Here is a 24,564-nt window from a genome sequence, read left to right as displayed (position 1 = left end):
TTTCATTAAAAAAATCTTATTAAAAAATCTTATTATCTAAAACTAATATTAAAATCATAAATAGTAAAAAAAGCTAACATAATATTAAGGGATAAGTACTTTTTTCGTCTCTAGTGTCTGGGGTCAAAATTAATTTCATCACTAATCTTTTTTTGTTATTAAAATCATCCTCAACATTACAAAACGTTATAAAATCATCCTTCTCTACATCAATTTTATTTTTTTGACCAAATTACCTTTAACAAATAATAAAGATAATATTAAAAAATAATAACAAAAAACAAAAACCCCCCCACCTCCCCCCCACCCCCTACCTCTTCGAACTCCCATGTTCCCTGTTCCCTCCCCATCCCTTCCTCATACTCCTCTTCGAACTTCCCATTTTCCAAATCCCAATTCTTCTTCTCAAACTTAAACAAAACACCCTCCCCCTTCAGCCAATTCAGCAACAACAACCACAACCACAAAAACAAAAACAACAGCAACAACAAATTTAGCATTTTCAACCAATTCAACAAACATCCATAAAATAAATCAACAGAAACTTTAGATTTAACAATTCAACAATCATCATCAGCTACAACTTCAGATCAAAATCAGCAATAATAGAAATTTTTTATGTTCTTCAAAAATTAAAAAAAAATTAAAAAAGGAAGAACGAAAAGAGGAAGAAAGTGACAAAAATAAAAAAAAATTCCTCCTACTGCTGTTAGCGTTGGCACTGTCGCAGCTATGGGTGATGGAGCTCGAAGGTGATGGATGGGAACGAAGCAAGAGAAGCATGTGCGGAGGGAGGAATCGCAGGGAGCGAAGAAGCAGAGGAGAAGGGACCCACTGCCACCGTCTTCATAACCCACGGATCTGGCTCCGACACCGATTGACTCTTCCAGAAGATCTGCATCCTAGGCCATGGCCGCTCCGACAGTAAACGGGCTTGATCTTCTCTGCACTGCACGGAATTGAAGACGAAAAAGATGAAGAAGAAGATGAAGGGTTGTTGTTGTGAATGAGAAGAAGAAGAAGAAGATGAAGAAGAAGAAAGAAGATATGAAAAGAAGAAGATGAAAGGTGGGAACTGATGATGATAATGGGATGGGATGGGATTTGAGGTGGAGAGTCAGAGAGTAGGAGGAAGGAAAATTGGGGGTGGGTTTGGGGTGGGGGGGGGAGAAGAAGAGATGCTGGGTGTGGGTGGGGTGGGGTTTTATTTTTTTAGCTAAATATAAACCAGGGCAAAAAACGCTAATAAGCCAAGGCTGGAAATTATTTACGTATATCAGCCAAAATGAAAATTGTTTCACCAATGAGCCAAAGCATATTTATATATAATTCGAACCAGCATGGTTCGAACTAGACTAACACATAAATCGAACCAGCATAGTTCGAATTAGTAAGGAAAAGTTCACTATAATTCGAATCAAGGTGGTTCGAACTAGGACCACACATAATTCGAACCATATCAGTTTGAATTATACAAGGATTAGGTCACCAAAGTAATTCGAACCAGGGTGGTTCGAATTACACGTACCATATTTTGAGCTAGGCTGGTTCGATTTAGTGAGAGACAGACCTGTATATATATATATGGTTGTAAACGTGAGTTGCTCTCATTAGAGGGTCTAAGATGGCCAGTGACGAGAGTTTTGTAGTGTTGTTTCACCACAGAGGATTCATTAAGAGGAAAACTCGTTTCGGTGTGAAGTTCACAGATAAGGATCCTCTCTGTATTGTCGTGAGGCCTACGACGAGCTATGATGACCTTGTTAGGTCTGTACTGATGAAACTTGGTCTGGAAGGTGCAAAGCGGGTTAAGAAGTTTTTCTATCGCATTCCAATCACGGTGCTCCAGGAAACCGTGAAGTATGATTGTTTCATGATTGGTAGTGATGAGGACTTGCAAGTTATGTTTCTTTGTCGCCGGTAGTTTCCGGAGGTGAGGACACCAGAATTGTTGGCAAAGTTGGTTGATGTGGTATCCAGCTCAGGGGGTTCGAACTGGAATACCACCACTTTAGCCATAGCAGCCGGTTCAAATTCCAGACCTGCCGTTGCTTCTTCATCTGTCCCTGTGTACGAGCCACCGGTCCAACCTGTCGCCTCCCCTTCTTTTGCTGTTGATCTCAATGACAGCGTAGGTGACGAGGTCGGCACAGGGGAATTTCTGCCAACCTCTTTACAGTGTGTTGCACCGCTTGGGGTTGGGGACAGATTGTTGGGTGATGCAGAGGACGATGACGTCGAGTCGGATATGATTGATGATGACAGCGGCGATGATATCGGAGCGAGTGAGCCTGCAGGGGCGGGAGGTGGTTCTAGCTCTGGCACACAGTAGTATCCACCTCATTTTTCCTCTTTGGACTTGGATGCCATGAGGTAGGAGGGGGTTTCTGGGCTGTCTATTGGATTTGGAGCTAGGGATGCGGAAGGGACTGCTGGTCTGACAGAGTTCCAGGTTGGTCAGCAATTTCAGGATAAAGATGAAGCCCTGTTAAGTGTGAAGACTTACAGCATCCGGCGAGGGGTTCAGTACAAGGTAGTGGAGTCTGATTATCGCCAGTATGTGGGCAAGTGTTCTGAGTTCGGGAATGGGTGCACATGGTTGATTCGACTGAGTCTCCGGCAGCGCAAGGGCATTTGGGAGGTCAAACGGTACAATGGACCTCATACCTGTCTTGCCACCTCCATCTCGAGTGACCACAGGAGTTTGGATTATCATGTGATCTCGGCGTTCATTATGCCAATGGTTAGGGCTGATGCATCCGTCAGCATCAAGGTGCTCCTAAATGCCACTACCGCACACTTCGGTTTTAGGCCGACGTACAGGAGGGTCTGGTTGGCGAAGCAGAAGGCTGTTGCCCTCATCTATGGTGACTGGGATGAGTCGTACAATGAGATCCCCAGGTGGGTTTTGGGAGTCCAGTTGACGATGCCTGGTACTGTTGTAGTCCTACGGACGAGCCCTGTTCGAGTTGGTGGCAGTGTAGACGAGTCTCAAGCTTATTTTCACAGACTGTTCTGGATGTTTCCACCGTGCATCGAGGCATTCCGTCATTGCAAGCCGCTGGTTAGTATTGATGGCACCCATCTGTATGGCAAGTATAGGAGAACGTTGCTCATCGCAATTGCACAGGACGGGAACTCCAACATACTACCTGTGGCATTCGTACTAGTTGAGGGTGAGAATGCAGAGTCTTGGACATTCTTTCTCTCCCACCTCCGTCAGCACGTGACACCGCAGCCGGGTCTGCTGGTTATACCGGACAGGCATAACGGCATCAAGGCCGCGCTTGAGGCTCCCGACGGAGGTTGGTTACCTCCATCTGCATACCGTGCATTCTGCATTCGACACGTAGCGGCTAATTTTGCCCTTACATTCAAGGGCAAAGACGCACAGAGGCTTCTTGTCAATGCGGCTTATGCCAAGACCGAGGTTGAGTTTGATTACTGGTTTGATATTCTGCGGTCTGAAGACCCGGCGATGTGTGAGTGGGCGAACCGGATTGAGTATTTCTTGTGGACTCAGCATCGTGATGAGGGGTGGAGATTTGGTCACATGATCACGAATATCTCCGAGTGTGTGAACTCAATTCTCAAGGGTGTCAGAAACCTCCCTGTATGCTCGCTGGTGAAGGCAACATATGGAAGGCTTGCGGAACTCTTTGTTCGCACGCAAGGGGAGAGAGGCTCAGGCCCAGATGGGAACCGGACAAGAATTCAGTCAGCACTTGGTGAAGTGTATTGAGGCCAACTTGAAGACGGCGAGGTGCTTCACGGTGACTTTGTACGACAGGGATAACTCCGAGTTCACTGTATCAGAGACCACTCCGACGGGTTCTTTCTCATTGGGTAGCTACAGAGTATCGCTTGCCTCTCAGACATGTGACTGCGGGTACTTCCAGGCACTTCATTTCCCGTGTACACACCCACTTGCATGTTGTGCCTACTCACGGGTTACCTGGACCGCTTATGTTCACAGGGTGTATCGTCTTAGTTCGGTATTCATTGTGTATCGGATGGGATTCACACCTCCAATTCCGGAAGGTTTCTGGCCACCATATGACAGGCCCACTGTGATCCCGGACCCTGAAAAGAGGCGTGCGAGAGAGGGTCGTCCTAGGTCCACTCGGATACAGACCAATATGGACGAGGCAGATCCGAACCGGCCAAAGAGATGTGGCCTCTGTCGCCAACCCAGACACACACGTCGGAGTTACCCATAGCTCGGAGAATCGTCTCACACAGGGGGCCATTAGTAGCTGTATTCTTAGTGTTGGTACTTATTTTATTTAAGTTTCGATTTACGAAGTTGTAGTTGAGAAGTCTTGTAATTTGTTGATGTTTGTGTGTTGTATTGTGCATGTTGCATTAATTAATGAATATGTAATGTTTCACTTCGAGTCTTTCTAATAGTCTGCTGAATGCAAAGTTCAATAAATTAATCTACATATTACATTGATAGACGATGCGAAAACTATGAAAGTCACTGATCTAACCAATAAACACCCGTTTTTAAAGTACAACATGATAAACAAACAACAAAAGTAATCATGGCTAAAATAACAACAAAAGTAAACATGGCTAAGAAACATGGCTAACATACATTAATGAACATGAAGAAACAACATACATGATACATGAATCATCTAAACAGATGCAATCCCATAAAGCAACGACGGGGTACCCGTGTCCTATGACCTCTGCGGATGAGCGGCTCCTCGTCCTCGATCTCATCCTCCTCCTCATCCGGGGCAGGCTGTGCAGGTGGCCTAGGCTGGACGGGTGCCACAGACGGCCAGGCAACTGAATGTGGTGCAGCAGTGTAGGCGGAAGGAGGAGTTCCTCCCAACGCAAAATGGTCAGCAACAGATGTCGTAGGAGGCTCGTTCAGATCGACATCTAAAGGTGTCTGTGTCCCGGAACTCTGACCACGCCTACGGGCCGCCACGTCCTCCTGCATGATGGCAGAAATCTTGTCTAGAAAGTGTGAACCCCCGAAGTCCGCATCAAGCGTATCTGAGGCAAGGAAGTCTGCCCACTGTGATCCCGGACTAACCCATGGGGTACTCTCCTGAAGAGTCTGGTCATGGCCTGGTACACCAACGAAATAATCTCCAAGAGGCCCCGAACCAAGTCCAATGTCACCACAGTCAGCCCCGTCACCCATACCTGACCCATACCACTCACCTCCATGTCCGCCATCGTGGGTACTAACACCAGCAACTGCTACTGCCCCTGCACCATCCCTGCCCACGGGCCCATGCTGATCGTCGTCATCGTCGTCACGATGATCACCGTGGTGGTCCGCCGAAGCACGCCCTCTCCGTCTCCCTCCCTCCCCTCGTCGTCCGCCTCCACGGGGACCGGGATCGTCAGCCTCATCCATGGCCTGGTCCAGCCACCTCCACTCACGCTGGCTCCGTCGTGTCCCCACACGAGCTCTCCTCTCAACCCGACGCCTGTCCGGCACGTCATCAACACGATCTATGTCAGGAACTCGCCCAGCACCCCTCTGTGACGCCTCTACGGGAATAGGAACGGCTCTCGGATCCCCCAAGTACATCTCCGGAGACAGGAATCTCTTTCCATGCTGACTCCACCACTCCAAGAACTCATGTGACGGACCAGGGTCGGAAACAACATCAAACCTGAGCACGCTCTCTGCTCGGGACTCCCAATGGAGATGCCATGACTGCAAAGCATACAGAAACCATCGATCACCGCCTCGGCCGTCCTTCGACATCAGAAAGTCGATGTTCAGGGCGGGATGCGGACGGGGCTGGACCCCGCCAAACTACAGTAGAACCCTATCAATCTGATGCCACTCTATGACGGCAAAGTATATAAGTGACGTCACAGACCGCCACAACGCCGTATGCCGAGGCTCCAAAGCCTCTGGATGCACAACCTGAAGTACCTCGGGGCTGCTATACGGCATCTAGATAAACTGCACAGATAAGTCAACATTGTCAGGCCAACTCATGCACCCAATTCATATAGTTTGGTTAACTAAATAAACTTTGGCAATAGTTGACTCACCTCCCTGTCCTGTAACATGTCTATCCTCAGCCACCACATCTGCACTCTAGGACCCTTCTCGCTACCGGAAGGGTTGTAACCTGACCACCTGCATCTCACATGTGTGTCAAATGGATAATTAAATGTGTGAGAGATTTGTAATTGGCTAATAATGAACATGGAGTTAGCTATATTAAATTGAAATAGAGAAGCCTGGATAGAGTACCTCGAGGCCAACGGCCAGCTGAACATGTCATACCCTGCAGGCCTAAACCGAGGAAAGCGCCAGAAGATCCAGGACTGAAGTAGCTGTAGTGGGCCCGCTAACTTGACCACATGTCTGTTCGCCACTCGGCACATGCACCGGTACAACCATGCCAGTGCTGCAGACCCCCAGCTGTAGGTGCCCATCTCCTCAAGCCTAGCTACGTAGGGAAGCCATCTGATGTGAATGCGGTTGCCGGACTTGTCGGCAAACAGCTGCGTACCCAGCAACATCATGATGTAGGCGCAAGCAAATCGCTGCACAGTCTCCTCATCGGCTCCCTCGGGGCACTCTCCAAAAGTCTCCTGGAACCAGCTGCAGTTTATTGCGTACTTCTGAACCTGGCTGGGAGGAGGAATGACTCCAAGCAACTCCTGGAACCACTCCCAAGCTGGATGGCCACCCTAGATGTATATATGGAAATCTGAAAGGCAGCCGCTCACATAACGCCCGTCCACTGGCAACCCCAACTGGTATGCCACGTCCTGAAGTGTGATCGTGCACTCTCCGAACGGCATATGGAACGTGTGCGTCTCCGAACGCCATCGCTCAACGAAGGCACTGACAAGGGCTTCATCTAACCGGAACCATCTATCGTTCAGCCTCGCTAGATGGTATAATCCGGCCATCTGCAAGAATCGAACGTATCTCTCATCCAGTCGCATGCCCTGCTGCTGCCGCATGCTCCTGATGCATCTCTGTGGCTGCGCATTACATGCACCGCATTGTTAGAACCGACTTGATAACCAATGACAAAAATAACCCACACGATAAACCACTAGAGAAAACCGAGTACAGAATCTACATGCAAAACCAATATATCAAACCACATACAAAACCACATGCTCAAATCGCTAACATAAACCTCAAAGACATCCACCTATCTCAAACACATGCAAAACCAGTATCACGAACCGCTTACAAAAGCACATGCTCAACCACTTCCAATACCACCAAAATAAACCGCCAAGGTAAATTATGAACAAAACAGCATACAAAAGTACTAACAAAACCAATACTAAAAACAACCAACCCAAACCGGCAACATAAGCACATCAATAAACCCATATTATAAACCGCATAAAATTCCATTAACGAGCACCACATGCGAAAAAACTATCATATACCACTAACATAAGACAACTAACATAAACCACTAACATAAAACGGCTAGCATAAAACAACTAACAAAAACCACTAATATAAAACAACTAACATAAACCACCAACATAAAACAACCAACATAAACCACTAACATAAACCGGGTAACATAAAACAAGTAACATAAACCACTAACATAAACCACTAAGATAAACCACCTACTAAACCACCATCTAACCCGCATGCGAAACCTCTCAACTTAACCACTAGCAATACCACTACGATTAACCGATAACATAAACCGCCACTAAAACCGCATGCAAAACCACTAACTCACATATACCGCTATCACGAAGTTTTTTACGTACTAACCTCGTCGTTGATGACCCTGGCTATATGAGCAACTCCGTCCAACCGATATAACCTTGCCGGATCGTCCCTCATCGGCTGAGTATTCCGTTCAGGTCTTTGTCGAATCAAATCTGGGTCGTTTTCTATGGGATTTGGTGGGGCAGGGGAATGGAACAATGGTTCGAATAAGGCTGATTCGAACTCCTTATATAGCCGAAATTCACATAATTTGAACCAGCCTTACTCGAATTACTATTGGAGTCAAATTTAGAGTAATTTGAACCAGGTTGGTTCGAATTACTTGGGACGCCTACAAAGGGTATAATTCGAACAAGCCTAGTTCGAATTATGAAGACATAGAGTTCGAACCAAGTTGGTTCGAATTATGTGCATCAACTGTTCCTTACTAATTCGAACTATGATGGTTCGATTTATGTGTAAGTCAAGTTCGAACCATGCTGGTTCGAATTACATATAAATATGCTTTGGCTCAATGATAAAACGGTTTTCATTTTAACTGATATACATAAATAATTTTCAGCCTTGGTTTATTAGCGTTTTTTGTCCTATAAACCATGTTAATACCAAACTTACTTTTAATAAAAATTAAATTTACAAAATTAATTTTATATAAATTCTATTTAACAAATATCAGTCCAAACACAAATTTAATGGTAGATGAGAAGAATTTTTATTAGATCAATTACAAACGTAATCATGTTAAATGTTTTGATAGCCGAACTTTCACATGCAAAGATTATTCTTCGATACCTTTAACAAATATCTCAACATGATTTATTACATCCTTTCCTTAAACATGGGTAAATACAATCGACAAATGAAGACAAAATAATATGCATTCTATATGCATTTCTTTTTTGGAAACATACATTCTATATTCACATATGTCTACTAGATAAAAGGAGGGGGAAGCATATAGAATATACAATAATTATTACTGCTATTAATATTAGTTTATGTTGAAAGAGCTTATAACAGTTGATTTTTTGGCACAGCTCACCAAATTTCTATCTGTTTTAAATTTTTTTAAGTTGTTCATATGGCATTTTGGGATCCTTGTTTTTTTGTTTTTTTGGCATATGAAATTATTATTTTTACAACAACTTAGCTTTTACATGCTTTCAAAAATTCAAAAACACAAAACAGCCCATAAAAAAAAGACTTTTAACTTAAACCTAATCAATGATTAGGATTAATAATTATATATCTCATGCGAATTCTCCTATCAAACACATGATTTGTTCAGCTGAAAAGGATTTGGAACAACTTGCACTAGAGACAGAATTTGTCTCTTCTCAAGAACACTTGTCTGTCGAAAGATGTGCTAGCAGTAATCTATATATGTAGATTTGTCTCTCTATTTATACAGTAAAATTTGCCACTTACTTAATTTGACAAATAAACTAACTAGCCAATTAAACCAAGTTGGTTATACATTAGCGAGTCTAAGTTGAAGACTTGGTCTTCTCTTTGCATGCATTGAATTGGTGCTAACTTAAGTAGTATTCATTTCTCTTAACATTGGGGAAATTCGCAAACTGCAATCAACAATTGAAAAAGATAACATTAATACTGAATATTAATGGGCTTAAGAACTTTGGTGCTTGTAAAATGTCACTTTAAAGCACTCAAAATAGGTAATTACAGCAGCTATAACATCTGATATATTCGAATAATAATAATTAAGATGCGGGCCTTTGATCATTTACTCTTCATACCAACAACCAAGAGTCAGAGAAGGTAGGTACCAGACCCCATTATCTTCTTCCTAAATAATAGTGGAATTGTCAGTGTTGGATGTGACATCTATTATTACAATATTGTTTTTTGGGAGAATTTTAACTTAAATAAATAGGGTTGAATTCCTTTTTTTAATTTTCTCAAATGTTCTGACTGCAGAGATTTATTATCCTTCACGTCAATCCCAGCCCTTGCAAAATTGTAGCTGCAACGCAATGTGAGTGAGGTTGCTACAAATGACCAAGTTGCATTGGGAACAGGTATTGTTATAAGGAATAGCTTAATTTGACTGCTAACTAAATTGGATTAGCTCACTAGTTCACTTAAATAAATGTGGGAGTTCGAATTCTGTCTTGTATATATAACAATTTATTGACCAACAATAAACTCTTAAATAGAGCTCAATATCACATCGGATTAATTTTTGGACCGTAAAATTAAAGGATACCTTAAGAAACAAAAGAAAAAAAAAAACAAAAAGCTTAATTTGACTGGCTTTGATGCGGAACCAGCAGTTTGATGAGAAAGATCCCAAGCTTTTCAATTGCTTCTATCTTGTTTAGCCTCAACACTAGTTGGGGTTACTTTCATTGATTGGATCAGCATCCACAGAGCATGGACTTGGAGTTTTGTGAGAACCTGCCCAATAAACACGATTTTAATTTGTACATGTTGGTGCGTGTCACTAGATTCCTTAGCTTATTAAGAGATAGAGAGCAGAGATGCTCTTAAAAAACTAAGTAAATACAAGGGATAAGTATTGTTTTGATCCATCATGTTGAGGGTCGGAATCGAAACTGTCCTCAACGTAATTTTCAATTTAGAATCATACTTAACGTTTTTTTTTCATATTAAAATCGTCCTTTTAATTTTTTTTGGACAAAAATACCCTCACCACTACCAACACAATTACCTCCTCCACCAGCACCATCACCAACACCAACACCACCACCACAACCAGCATCAGCACCAGCACCACCACTAACACCAACACCAACACCACAACCACAACCACCACCAGCACCAAAAAAGCAGAAAACAACACCAAACAGAAACAAAAACAACATCAAACAGAAACAGAAAGCAAGAAAGCAAAAGCAAGGCGTGAGGCGGAGGCGGCGAGGCGTGAGGCGGAGGCGGCGAGGCGTGAGGCGGCAGAAGCGAGGCGGAGGCGGCGACGCGGAGGCGGCGAGGCGTGAGGCGGCAGAAGCGAGGCGGAGGCGGCGACGCGGAGGCGGCGAGGCGTGAGGCGGCAGAAGCGAGGCGGAGGCGGATAGTTTAGGAATAAATTAAAAAATTTTATTGGAAATGACGATTTTAAATTCAAATACAATTTTAAAGATAATTTTAAATCAAAATATACATCAGGGACGGATTCGATTTCGACCCTCAACGTGAGGGACCAAAACAATACTTATTCCTAAATATAATTTGAAACTGAGGATATTTGTGTTTGTTCTACATATATATATTACGCCGCCGGAGATAAACGTAACTAATCATGCAAGTAGCTAGTCCAAATTCATTTCATATTGTGACAAGTTTTGTTGCCTCTTGTTGAGTAAGTTAAACGATTATTGGTATTACATGCAAAGCTACATTTGCCCTTATGCATATATTATTATTATTATTATTATTATTATTATTATTATTATTATTATTATTATTATTATTATTAAAGAACTAAGAACTTTTGATCAGGCCTTGTGAAAGTGATTCCATAGAAAAATGGTTTCGGTGTAGATGACATGCAATAATCCAAATTTTAACTAGCGGTGGAATCCGAATTCTCTGTGGACAGAACTTCATTTTAATGAAAATTAAAGAATAAAGAATATGAAAGAAGGTACTACTGTTTATAACCTTGATTATGATTGACATGTCGATTCTAACAAACCCACATATTTTACTCTTCTCGCGTGGTGATAAATAATTAAGGGATATTTTTGTAAAGATGCGTAAAACGTTTTTTTAAAGATGTTTACGTGTTGTATTAATGAATCGGTTATTTTTAAATTTTTTAATAAATTAGAATAAAATTGATTTGTAATTTGATCAGATCAAACCGGGTCTAATAATTATAATGCAGATAATTGGATTTATTATTATTGCTATAATAAATCGATTTTATTCTGATTTATTAAAAAATAAATTATTAATCAGTTTAATAAAGATGTCCAATAATAACATAACACATGTAAACATCTTAAAAAAAAGATATTTTTAGTGTCTTTATTAAAGTGGTCTCCAATAATTAAATATAATTTAACAATGTAAGACAAAACTGACCTCACATCTTCTCTAAAAACACTGCCAGAGGTTTCTAAAGCGCCTTTTATTTATTTTTCTAAAATCGGACATTAATTTTTTTTAACTAATTTCTCTCCTCTTTGTTAGAATATAGTTAGGATTAATTAATATCGATTATAATTATTCAATATATTTATATATTTATTATAAAATATTATTTTTTTAATTTTTTTAGCATTATATATAACTTTGTATAATATATCATTCCTTAACTTTTCTGTTATTATTGAAAGTTCTCAAAACATTTAATTATTATTTGTTCTACTTATCTACTATGTTCTAATTAACTCAAGGATCAATTTTATTCCACCTTCTTTAAGAATGTATTTGTTTTTATTGCTACTGCTGCTACTAAATTTACTAGTTCTATTTCTCTCAACTCGTCTCTTATTTTTCTATTTAATATTACGTCTTTTTTTAAGCATTTTCTCTTTTTTTTTTTGGTAATACTCTTGTTGCTATTTTTGCTCTTTTAGATAATTCTAAATGATATTTTAGTTTCAGTTATTTCATCATATGTCTCTTTTGCATCATTTTTTTTGTCTTTATTTACCACTACAAATACATCTTCTATCAACACTGCTAATAGTTTCCTCTTGCATGCAACACATAGAGTTCTATTTCACAGTCAAATCTTAATCTCCATAATACTTATTTTATTCCAAAATTAAACTTTAATCTTATTTCTGTTGGTCAACTTGTTGATTTTGATTTTGATGTCAATTTTTTTATTTTTGGTTGTCACGTGTAGGATTGTTGAATGGGACAAATCATCGGAGCTAGACATAAGGTCAGAAAGTTGTTTGAACTCGAAAATCTTCATATTCTTCCTACGTCAAATCTCTGTACTATTTCTTTTCCATCTACCCTTCACTTGTAGCATCACCGTCTTGCCTACAACTCCTTAGAAAAATTGCATCCACTTGTGTCTAAGGGTGTTCTAGGTCAGATTAATAATGAGTCTTTTGATTGTATTTTTTTGTCAAACTGCAAAACAACCAATTTTATCTTTTCACAATAATTTATCTCTTACTTGTTCTCCTTTTGATCTTATCTACTCTAACGTCTGGTCCCCACTCCTACCGCTTCTATGGGAGAGACTCGATACTTTATAGTTTTCATGGATGATTATTCACGCTTTACTTGGGTTTATTTGATGACTAATCGCCATGAGTTGTCTTAGATTTATATTAATTTTCCCATTATGATTAAAACATAGTTTTTCAAGGTCATTACATTTTTTCGACGCGATAATGCTATGGAATACCGTAACTCCAAACTTTAAATTTTCTTGCTGAACATGTTACTTTGTATGAGTTTTCTTATCCTAGTACCTCTCAACAAAATGGACGGCTGAATGCAAACACCGTCACATTCTTGACTCTGTTCGTGCAATGCTTATTTCTTCTTCGTGTCTTGGGCGTACTTGGGGTGAAGTTGTTCCCACTACTGTCTATGTTATCAATAGACTTTCTTCTTCTGTCGTTGGTAACATTACTCCATTTGAGCGTCTTTATCATACCTCTCCAGATTACAGTTCTCTTCGAGTCTTTGGTTGTATCTATTTTATTCTTCTTCAACCTCATGAACATAGTAAACTTGAACTTTAGGCTCGCATGTGTTGTTTTCTTAGTTATGACACTGAACACAAGGATTATCGTTGTTGGGATCCTCTCTCTAGACGTATTTGTATGTCTCGTCATGTTGTATTTTGGGAGCATCACATGTTTTCTAGGTTCTCCTCATTTGAGTCAATTCTTCCTACTCAGTCACCATTTTAACTAACCCAATATTGATATTTTTTCTAGTAATGATTCTACAGATTCTACAGATTTCACTAATCCTTCTGTTGTCATGCCTTCTCCCTTCAATCGTTTTTTTAGGGTAAGAAATTCACCTCCTCATCTTTTTTATTATCACTATTTTTCTACTATTTTTTCATCACCATGAACTTAAATTTTTTCGAGAAGCCCCCGTAAATCCAAATTGGCAGCAAGCAATGAAAGAAAAAATTTAGTCACTTGAAAAAATACACACTTGGGACTTGGTTAATCCTCTTTCTGATCACAAAATTGTGGGTAGTAGATGGGTATACACGATTAAGACTCGCTCTGATGTTCTATTGACTATTATAAGGCACGATTAGTTTCTCAAGGATGTACGCAAGAGTATGGTATTGATTATGAAGAGACTTTTGCTCTTGTTACTCATCTCACATCTGTTCGCACTCTCCTTGCCATTGTTGTGGTTATAAAATGGTCTCTCAGTCAGATAAATGTGAAGAATGTATTTCTTAAGGGAGATTTAAAAAAGAAGGTCTATATGAAACCACCCCCGAAATATTCTTGTCCTTCTAGCAAAGTCTATCTCATTCGTAAAGTACTTTATGGTCTTAAGCATGTTTCTCGTGAATGATTTGAAAAGTTCAGCACTACTATATGCAATCTTTGATTTTACTTGCAGCTCTCATGAGAATGCTCTCTTTATTCATAAAAGTGAACGTGGGGTTGTTCTTCTACTTTTGTATGTTGATGACATGATCATTAGCGGAGACGATGTTGATGGTATCTCTGATCTTAAAGCATCCTTTCACCACACTTTTGCGATGAAAGATCTTGATTTTCTCAATTATTTTTTTGGTCTTAATGTCATTTTCTCAGATGACGACATCTATCTCTCTCAAGTTAAGTATGCTTCTGATCTTTTTGTTCGAGCCAAAATTACAGATAGTCACACTGAATCTACTCCTCTTGAACCTAATGTTCGGTTTACTCTTATCGATGGCACTATTTTAGATAATCCTACTCTTTATCGACAGTTAGTTGGAGGTCTTGTCTACTTGACTGTCACACGACTAGACGTTGCCTATCCAATTCATGTTCTTAGCCAGTCCTTGTCAGCTCCTTGTACTACTCACTATGCTGCAGTCCTTCACATTCTTTGCTACATCAAAGGTACTATGTTTCATAGTCTTTACTTTTTTGTCCACTCATCCTTAATCCTTTAGGCGTACTCTGATGCTGATTGGGCTAGTGAACCCACTTATCGTCATTCTATTATTAGTTATTATTTGTTTCTTGATGACTCTCTCATTTTCTAGCAAACTAAGAAACAAACGTTCACTGTTCGATTAAGCATTGAAATTGAATACCGTGCTCTCGCTAACACCACTGCTGAGGTTATCTCGATTCGTTGGCTTCTCGAATACTTGGGTGTCCTTCAATAATCCCCAATTGATGTTTATTGTGATAGTTGTAGTGCTGTTTAGAATTTTCATAATGATATTTTTCATGAACGCACCAAACACATTAAGATTGATTGTCATTTTGTTCGGCAACTTCTCCTTATCATCCTACTCGTTTTCGGACTCTAGTGTCCAAACTCAAGATAGTATCTTTAGCTCTCACTCTAGTTCGAGAGGGATGTTAGAGTATAATTAGAATTAATTAGTATCAATTATAATTATTTAGCATATCTATATATTTATTATAGGATATTATGTTTTTATAGTTTTGATTCTTCTAACATCTATACATAGCCTTATATATTGTATCATTTCTGAACTCACTAAATAATATATGAACTATGCTATGTGTACGCCAAAATTAGCTACTAGTATAAAATACATGTTGGAATATAAATATACATTGAAAATAAATTAAACCATATATGTATTTATACACAAATATATTTGTGGTTGATTTTAATGTTTGATTTTAATGTATAAATAACATTTTTTATTTTGATGTACAAATATATTTATAATTTCTAAATCTGATTGTTAGCTTCTCCCACGTAAACCAAAAGTCTGTGAGTTGATTTTGATATATTACGAAGAATAGAGAATAGAAAAAATCTAGAGGGCAGCATTTTTATTGAAATTTGGTCAGTACTTAACCATAAAAAAAAATGAGTAATCCTAGACTATTAAATGTTATCTCACATTATAAAAAATATTAATGATGACTAATTGATGGCTACACATCACAAATTCTGTTGGCCCTAGCACTCTTAGTAGGAATAAGTTGTGCTGTGTTAATGTGCGATATACTCATTATTCATTTGTCAAACGTTTTTTTATTAGTGCAAATGTATTTTGGTCGCTATGATCATCATGCATCTTCAAACCGCCTATTTATATTGTATTATATATGAATTATGAAAACGTGCGTGCAAATTAAAACAACTTTATTTATCAATATATTATGTAAATTTATTTTCCCTCCGATGAGTATGTGAAGCTATGACTTGTATGTAAGCTCTGTTAATATTCATTTTACTGTTGCAGCCAGCAGCGGTTATTATGAATTAACCATCCTCTTAAGGTTAATATAAGGAATAATGATCTTTGATTAGTTCATATTGAACAATGTAATAGTATGTATAGGTTCATCAGCTTTAGGATTAGTCATGGTTATTTGTGAGAGCCGTATGCATAGTGACATATACTCAACAGCACATGCATGAATGAATTAATTAGGTAGTTTAGAGATGCCAATTAATCCCAAGTTAAGCTGTATCAGCATGCAATAATTTGTTCTTGTTAGAAACGAATGATTAAGTCAACTTAATACAAGGACATATATATATAGTTAAACTTAGCTTACAAAATTCAACGTGACCAATATTATTTTTCTAATGCCATGTTGTTGGATTGTTTTGCTATGCTTTATTATTTAATTTAAACCTCACAATTAGGAAACTTGGAACCAATAATCTATTCAAAGTATCAAATGACCAGTAACTACTCCTTCTTATATATAAATTCAATTCATATGTGATTGAACTGTAAAAGTGCCACAAGAAGAAGCGGGTTCTGCTTAGAAAGAACAAGAAACGATGGTAATCTTTGATGTTTTATTTCAGTTTTACATGAGCCAGGAATTTGAATGTTCCTAAAACATATATTACTCAACAGGGAATCTGCAGAGATATGGTGGGTACCCAACAAGGGCTACGAAGGAAAGGAGGAAACAGAGCTGCACTTTTTGTATACGGTAACTAATTAACAGCATAGCTAGCTTCCTTCCAAATCAGTATTATATTATGTTTAGTTTGTTGTGTTTTTATTTGAAGTTTGTAATTATATTGGTGCATGCAGCTATGGAAGGACTAGAGAACATGGCGTTCGTTGCCAATGCGGTGAGCCTAGTAACATATTTCTTTGGCTTCATGAACTTCAGCTTAACAAAATCTGCCACAACCTTGACCAACTTCATGGGAACTGCATTCTTGCTATCTCTAGTTGGAGGATTCATCAGTGATACATGTCTGTCTAGGTTCAAAACATGTGTTATCTTTGCATCCATGGAATTGCTGGTGAGTACAACAACTACATAGCATCATGATTACAGCTATCATTATTCATTGAGGAAATAATCAATCAAGTGCTAATTAATAAGGAAGAATTTTGAAACAAAAATGGATATTATAATAAGTATATAGTCCTCAATTATTGAAGTATATCACCAGCCTCATCGCCAACAACCATCGCAAGAATAGTCTTGAGTTAGATATAAATAAATATCTTCTTCGCAAGAGTAGCTCAATTTGCAGTGTAAGATGGCGACACCAAAATGCATCCATTATTATTATAATGATGATGATGATGATAATAATAATAATAATAATATTAATTTTCCATATTATATCTACTTATCTAGGAAATTCATTACCCTTTCATAAAAAAACAAAATAATAATTTCTACCGCAAATATTTAAAATACTAACAAAATTTTTTATTAAAAAAGAAAAAGTATAGGTAGACAATGGGAATACTAAACTGTGAATAATGGATATGTCGGATGTTGAATTTAATAGGTATGTAGATGATTATGTTCATTATTTTTAATTGGATGGTTATTTCTTTTTATTCGATTTACTCATGTACAGTTAACAATGACTGCATGTTTAATTTACTAGGTGTACAGATAGTTATTCTCATGTTAATGTTTAAGAAGTAATTTGAGAAGTGGAGTGTTTTTTTTACTTTATTGAGTCAATTATAGAGCGCATTATTCACATTATTTACAAAAGTCATTGTCTTTCTAGCAAAACCCATTAAAAAACAAAACTAATCTTTTACCCAAAAAAATAAATTTCTTACGACAAAAATACCAAAACTTTATTTTTTTTAACTTTTTAAACAAAATTAACCAAAATTCTCAAATTATCCCTATTCTTCACCTTTAAACTCACGCCACCACCGTTTCTTTAATTTCACTCCATCCGTGTCGTATCTACTTACTTAGGAAATTCATTACCCTTTTATGAGTAAAATAATCATGTTAAGCTTTCAAACATATATCAATCAAGCATCAATTTAAAATGAATTTAATTCGTATGTGTTCTAATCTACCTAGACTCCAACTGAGGTATAGCACAGAGATATCGCAAGTGCTATGAGAACTCATCGAATATTCTTCAATATCGCGAGGTGGCTACCTGCCAAAAATACTCAATGCTCAAGTTAGTGTTTATCCGAGTAGTGTTTTAGGAAATTTGGAAAAGGATTGTTTTATTCATACCTCTCTATCTTCCTTGCTCATCTGATTTTTTAATTACTCGGACAATATATCCATTTCAACTATGTAATTATTACAAAATAATTTGTCTTTAATCAGCATATAATATAATTTATTGTAACCAACTTCAAAAAAAAGTTCATTGTGTTATAGGTCATTTCTTGATGTTAATTTGAGCTACTACATCAGAAGGATCATATGCATAAAAAAATTTCGATAATACTAAGAAGACAAAAAACAATATGTCCAAATAGTCTAAATTTATCTTATTTAGTATATATTTATTGTATAGTGTATTAAATAAAATAAAAGGATAAGATATATTTTTTGTCTCTGAAATTTGTATTTAACGCAAATAAAAAATTTTTAGAACAAAATTGAAACAAAATAAAATTTAGTAATATTTTTGAAATTTTTAATAAACTAGGACAAAAAGTATACTTTACTCAAACAAAAAATAGTACGTTTTAGCAGTTTTTAGCTAATATTTTTCTATTATCAAACATTTCCAAAAATTTTATACCAACACAATCAAATGAATTATCACAACAAAACAAGTGTTTGACTTAACCACTACTTGAAAAGTAACATTAACATAAGCTTCTGATTAATAACTTTTAACATAAACTAGTTGATGTAATTGCAGGGATATGGTCTGCTTACAGCTCAAGCACACTTCCAGCAGCTAAGACCAATATCTTGCAAGAATGGAGCAGCATCACAGATGAGTCATTGTGATGCTGCCACAGATGGACAGGTTGCAATACTCTACACTGGGCTCTACCTTATTGCATTGGGAACTGGTGGTGTTAAGGCAGCATTGCCAGCATTAGGTGCAGACCAGTTTGATGAGAAGGACCCTAAAGAGGCTCCTCAAATGTCAAGCTTCTTCAACTGGTTCTTGTTTAGCCTAACCATAGGAGCCATTGTTGGTGTTACTTTCATTGTTTGGGTCAGTACCAACCAAGGATGGGCTTGGAGTTTTACTATTTGCACTATTGCAGTCTTGTTTGCAATCATATTCATATGCATGGGCAGGTCTTTATATAGAAACAATGCCCCAAAGGGAAGTAGCCCTCTAGTTCGAATCATTCAGGTAAACAACAATAACAACAATAACCATTCATCATGAATTTTTGTAATAATACATTGGAATTGGACTCATGTTTTGTTGAACTACCAGGTTCTTGTAGTAGCCTTGAGAAACAGAAAAGTTCAGATTCCAGAGAATGCAGAAGAACTGCATGAAATTCATGAAAAAGAAAGAGTGGACAATCATGAAATCATTAAAAGGACAAACCAATTCAGGTTATAAAATTATGGACTAACAAATCTGAATTCTCTTATGCTTCATTATTTAATATGACTAGTAGTAACTTTCTATTAGAAACATCATCTTTTTCCTTATCAGACCTTATGTGAAAATTGAATTTCCAGATTCTTGGACCGCGCGGCGGTTGTCACAAACAATGATGGACCATGGAATCTGTGTACAGTGACACAAGTAGAGGAAACAAAAATCCTAATCAGAATGCTACCAATAATACTCAGCACAATATTCATGAACACGTGTTTGGCACAGCTTCAAACCTTTAGCATACAACAAGCCAACACCATGGACACCAACCTCCATGGCTTCAAAGTGCCAGGTCCCTCAATCCCAGTCATCCCTTTGTTGTTTATGTTCGTCCTAATCCCTTTATACGACCGCATCTTCGTCCCACTGGCACGAAGATTCACAGGGATCCCCACAGGGATCACACACCTTCAGAGGATTGGAATTGGATTGGTTCTGTCAGCTATTTCCATGGCAGTGGCTGGTTTCGTTGAAACACGCCGCAAATCAGTGGCCGTACAACACAACATGGTAGATAGCACAGAGGCTCTTCCAATGAGTGTGTTCTGGATTGGTTTCCAATATGGCATTTTTGGAGCTGCAGACATGTTTACTATCATAGGTCTTCTGGAGTTCTTCTATGCAGAGAGTTCAGCTGGAATGAAATCTTTAAGCACTGCAATAGCTTGGTGTTCTGTGGCATTTGGTTACTTCACAAGCACAGTGGTGGTTGAGGTGGTTAACAAAGTCAGTGGAGGGTGGCTTGCAAGTAATAACTTGAACAGAGACAACCTTAATTACTTCTATTGGCTATTGGCTGTGATGAGTGTTCTCAACTTTGTGTTTTACTTAGTTTGTGCTTCTTGGTATAAGTACAAAGCAGTAGAAGACAAGCACCGTGATTCAAAAGATAATGCTCTTGAAATGGTTAATGCGTAGGCCTGCACGCTCTTCACTCTTCACTGTAATTTATAAATTATATGCTGCTGTTAATTCTTATAAGAAGCTAGGTAAACTGTATAACAAGGAAATTGTTATTATTAATAACTGAAAATAATGATTGTAGTTGGCTTTTGTGCTATGGTTCCTATTAAGACAGCAATGACTATTGGTTCCCAAATTCATTCCTGGATCATCATCAAGCAATCATACTGCAAGTTAAATAAAGTAATATAAGAAGCAACCCTTGCATATAGCAAGTGCAGCATGTTAATGAAGGGCGTAATATTAATGTCCATCAGTTATTTTTCAAAGTTCCGCAGTAACGAATATGAAGGATCCTATGACCCAGAACAAGAAGGCTTCTCAGTTCTCAATTGTTTTTCCTTCCAGCAAATTTAAGCGCTGTTTCTGGCAGCAACTCAACTGCGTCCTACCACATAACTTGAGGCATGCAAGTTGATTGCTGAAAGAGCAAAAACATAACTCTTCATCGTGCTAAACATAGTACTTCCATTCATTAATTAGCTGCTAATCATGATATGACTGAGAGTTGATGTCATGAATTGTCGATTCCCATATGTTTGAAATCTTAAAAAGTTAGAAGTTATACTTTGTTCATGATTATTGTCTTTCTTTTCTTTATTTCTTTCTCTACTTTCTTTTCTTTTTAATTTTACACTTGGTTCGAGCAAGGTCTTTTAACTGTAACTGTAAAGGCAAGCCTATTCTTACCAGACAAGAGTTATATTTGATTTTTAAGTTTTCTTTTTTTTTTCCGAAAAGAAATCAACACCAAAAAGTAGAACTTATGACAAACTAGGAAAATAAACAAAAGAACAAATAAGGAACAAACTAAAATATTCAACACCTAATCTATACAATATCATGTACTCTATTAAGAATTAAAATAGAAATCAGAATGATCAAAGCAGAAACAGAAGAATTTCAACAGGAAGGGGACGTAACAAGATTTCAAGAACAATCAATATAACTAAAATTAATACACGAACAAATGATTAATCATAATGCCCATTGCCCAATGGGGGACTTTTTACCCTCCCTGATCCACAATGCCTGTAATAGGGGTTGAGGTTGACCAAAACAATAAACTAACCCACCCTTGCCGGAATTGGGTTGAGGGGATGATAAATCTGCTTTGATCAAGTTTATCAATCAAAGCTCATTTATAGGCCAATGAAAAATCATGTTCAGACAAACAAGGATAAATGCCAACCAACCATAAACCATGCTCAGACAATTGCACAAATGACCGAATGACATCAATTCGGATTGAGAGGAGGATGTTTGATCATGGAATTTAGAGGGAAATACTTGGTTCCATGTCAAAGCATTCCTCGAGTTTCCAGCATTCAAATAACTTACATGAGGAACACAAAATAAAATCAATCATCATTCATCTTTCATTTTACTTTTCACCGTGGACCTTTTGGCAAGGAGCAAAATATTGCAGCCTACCACTAAATGAATAAGACATTCATCATTATTGGGTCATTGACAAATTCACGTCAATGAATAAGATTCATCAGAAACTATATTCACGATGAGCAGGCTCCTGCTCATCTCAGAGAAGTGTTGAACACCGATGACACAGATGTGAGTTTATGATGTGCATCAATGTCAGATACTTTGGATGGAGGCCAGTACCTAAACATGGATCTACCAACAATGCTCTCAAGAGGGAGTGGACCCCTGATATTAAAAAAAACCAGTAAATATGATCAGTAAAGCGTCAAGATTCAAGAATCGTTATATCTATAAATATATAATAGTAAGTTATACATAATAAAAATTGTGAACTCTGGTAGCATGTTTACATAAAGCCAGATATTTGAGAAGAACGGCATCAACAATCAGATGAAAATGTGTTGTCCCCCTAAAGCAGCATACTCTCCAATGGAACAACAAACAAAAGTCAGTTACAAAGAGATTGAAGTTACCAGTTATGTGAGTCAAAGCTGTTATTACGATTATCTCCCAACACAAAAACATATCCTTCTGGCACAACCTGCAGCAAAATAAAAAACAAAAACATTAACCATGCTGTAGTTCCACAATCAATTGACAGAAATATTATTCCCATGGCAAATACAAAACATTACCGTTAATTCCATTTCATAAGCAAGAGGCTCTAAAATGAATTCCTCTTCTTCAGCAACACCATTCACAAGTAATTTACCATCTCGAACCTGACAAAAGAAAACCACAACACGCATACAATGTAAGATATTATCGGATAAATGCTTTGTAATCTGATAAACTAATTACTCAGAACATAGAACTTACTTCAACAGTGTCTCCAGCCTTAGCTACAACCCTTTTTATAAACACGTCAGAGGAAGAGAAACCAAATTCCTACACAACATAAAACCAAACGATAAACATCATCATTGATTAACAACTCAACTGCATAATGCAATTCTTAAAAAGCTCCAAATTCTAAAAGCAACTGAAGGAGTTGGTTCACTTACTTGTAAAACAGGAGGTGCCTTAAAAATCACTATATCTGAAACGTTAGGCTTTCTAAAGAAGAAAGAAAACTGCAACACCATTAACCGAAAAAGGGGAACAATTAAATATATATATAAAAAAAATGGAAACAACAAACAAGACCAAAATCCACAAAAATTAAATTAAATTACTGAGAAATTAAACATTTCTTCTTGTCAAGGTGAAAGTAAAACCAACCTTTTCGGCCATAATGCGATCACCGACTTCGAGGGTTGGGTACATAGAGGAAGAGGGAATAGACCTAGGTTCAGCCAGGAAGGACTTGAAGAGCAAGCTAACGGTGACGGCGGTGAACGCGGCCTTCGCATCCTCGGAACACACGTTCAACACCCGCGAGAGCCACCTGCTCTTCCCAGCTTCAACGGCGGAGACAGCGCTAGCGGCCACCTCCTCCGAACACAGCGTTCCGCCCTTATCGACCTCCCAGCTTGTGGTGGTGGGATTAGGGACGGATTCGTTACACGGAAGCCACTTAGAACCCTGCAAGAAAGGTATGATGGAAGAGGTCTTGAAGGGCGAAATACCGAAAATACCCACGGAAGCCGACGATGAACCAGAAACTCCGACCGTTGACTTCATCATGGAGATCAAGCCCAAGACGATCGGGTTGCTGCAGTTATCGCCGAAAATCTCTCCGGCGAGGGTGGTGTAGGCGCAAGGATTGCGTGGCTTCGGCCGCCGGAGATGATCGGAATGGAAGCTTCGGACACCGGCGGTGGGATCTCGGTCATGTTTTGGGCTAACTCCGAAGAGGCGAGAATGGATCCAGCATTCTTGGAGGCAGCGGGAATTGGATATGCGGGAGGTGGCGGTGGAGACAAGGTTGTGGGCGACATAGCCGGAGAAGGAGAAGGTTACGCGGATAGCCATAAAGACGAAATAGTAGAGGTTGAGGAAGAAGATTAGGTACACTGTGATTTGGGGGAGAACGATTGGGGAGGGACGAAACCCTAGCAAGCGATGAAAGCCATTTCTTTCGAAGGAACTAGTAAAGGGAGTGCAGAAGAGGTGGGGTGGGGGGGGGGGGGGGGGGGAGAGAGAGAGAGAGAGAGAGAGAGAGTGTGTGAGAATGGAAATGGTTGAAAGTCAAAAATAAGACTGAGAGAGGATTATAGGTTTGTTTTATTTTGGGTTTATATATACGGCGGCTACCCTCGGTGTACCTGCACTTTCCCTCGTCATAATCATAAATTGATATAAATTGATAAATTCATACTCATCAATAGAATACTATTGTGAAATTAACTACTACTAATAAAACATTAAGACAGTGTCAAATTATGTTCTATTTCTATTTATTTTGCATATATAAATTTGTTTAATGAAAATTATGCTTAAAATAAAACACAAACCATCTAATATATTCTCATAAAATAAAAGAATTTCATATAAAGTTGACTGTTATAAATTTATTATAAAAAATTTATGTA

General features: G+C 38.3%; 3 protein-coding genes and 1 long non-coding RNA gene across 6 annotated transcripts; 2 read left to right on the top strand and 2 right to left on the bottom strand.

The window, feature by feature from the left end:
* On the top strand, window positions 14,202–16,138 carry LOC107607639 (uncharacterized mitochondrial protein AtMg00810-like). Its single transcript, XM_016309568.1, has 2 exons — window positions 14,202–14,757; window positions 16,092–16,138. The coding sequence occupies exons 1-2, from the start codon at window positions 14,202–14,204 to the stop codon at window positions 16,136–16,138; spliced, it is 603 nt and encodes a 200-aa protein (XP_016165054.1).
* LOC107610190 (protein NRT1/ PTR FAMILY 4.5) lies at window positions 16,233–21,354 on the top strand. 2 transcript variants are annotated; one of them, XM_021106223.1, is made up of 7 exons: window positions 16,233–16,645; window positions 16,722–16,800; window positions 16,880–16,945; window positions 17,049–17,122; window positions 18,974–19,423; window positions 19,511–19,635; window positions 19,765–21,354. In XM_021106223.1, exons 1-7 carry the CDS (start codon window positions 16,643–16,645, stop codon window positions 20,600–20,602), a joined length of 1,635 nt encoding a protein of 544 aa, XP_020961882.1. In that variant the 5' UTR covers window positions 16,233–16,642; the 3' UTR covers window positions 20,603–21,354. The 2 variants fall into 2 exon arrangements, with proteins under 2 accessions (XP_020961882.1, XP_016167777.1); XM_016312291.2 differs by having other exon boundaries at window positions 16,236–16,645; window positions 16,905–17,122.
* Window positions 19,681–20,033, bottom strand: LOC110264334. Its single transcript, XR_002350359.1, has 2 exons — window positions 19,918–20,033; window positions 19,681–19,813 (listed from the first exon to the last, which is right to left on the bottom strand). It is a non-coding gene; the product is annotated as an uncharacterized LOC110264334 (long non-coding RNA).
* LOC107610191 (thylakoidal processing peptidase 1, chloroplastic) lies at window positions 22,085–24,223 on the bottom strand. 2 transcript variants are annotated; one of them, XM_016312292.2, is made up of 6 exons: window positions 23,312–24,223; window positions 23,095–23,163; window positions 22,910–22,978; window positions 22,726–22,812; window positions 22,564–22,631; window positions 22,085–22,315 (listed from the first exon to the last, which is right to left on the bottom strand). In XM_016312292.2, the coding sequence occupies exons 1-6, from the start codon at window positions 24,002–24,004 to the stop codon at window positions 22,183–22,185; spliced, it is 1,119 nt and encodes a 372-aa protein (XP_016167778.1). In that variant the 5' UTR covers window positions 24,005–24,223; the 3' UTR covers window positions 22,085–22,182. The 2 variants fall into 2 exon arrangements, with proteins under 2 accessions (XP_016167778.1, XP_020961883.1); XM_021106224.1 differs by lacking the exon at window positions 23,095–23,163 and having other exon boundaries at window positions 23,312–24,158.

Source organism: Arachis ipaensis, chromosome B07 (genome assembly GCF_000816755.2).
Source record: "Arachis ipaensis cultivar K30076 chromosome B07, Araip1.1, whole genome shotgun sequence".
Taxonomy (NCBI): domain Eukaryota; kingdom Viridiplantae; phylum Streptophyta; class Magnoliopsida; order Fabales; family Fabaceae; genus Arachis; species Arachis ipaensis.
The sequence above is the reverse complement of the archived record's forward strand: the minus strand, read 5'-3'. Positions and strand labels throughout refer to the sequence as shown.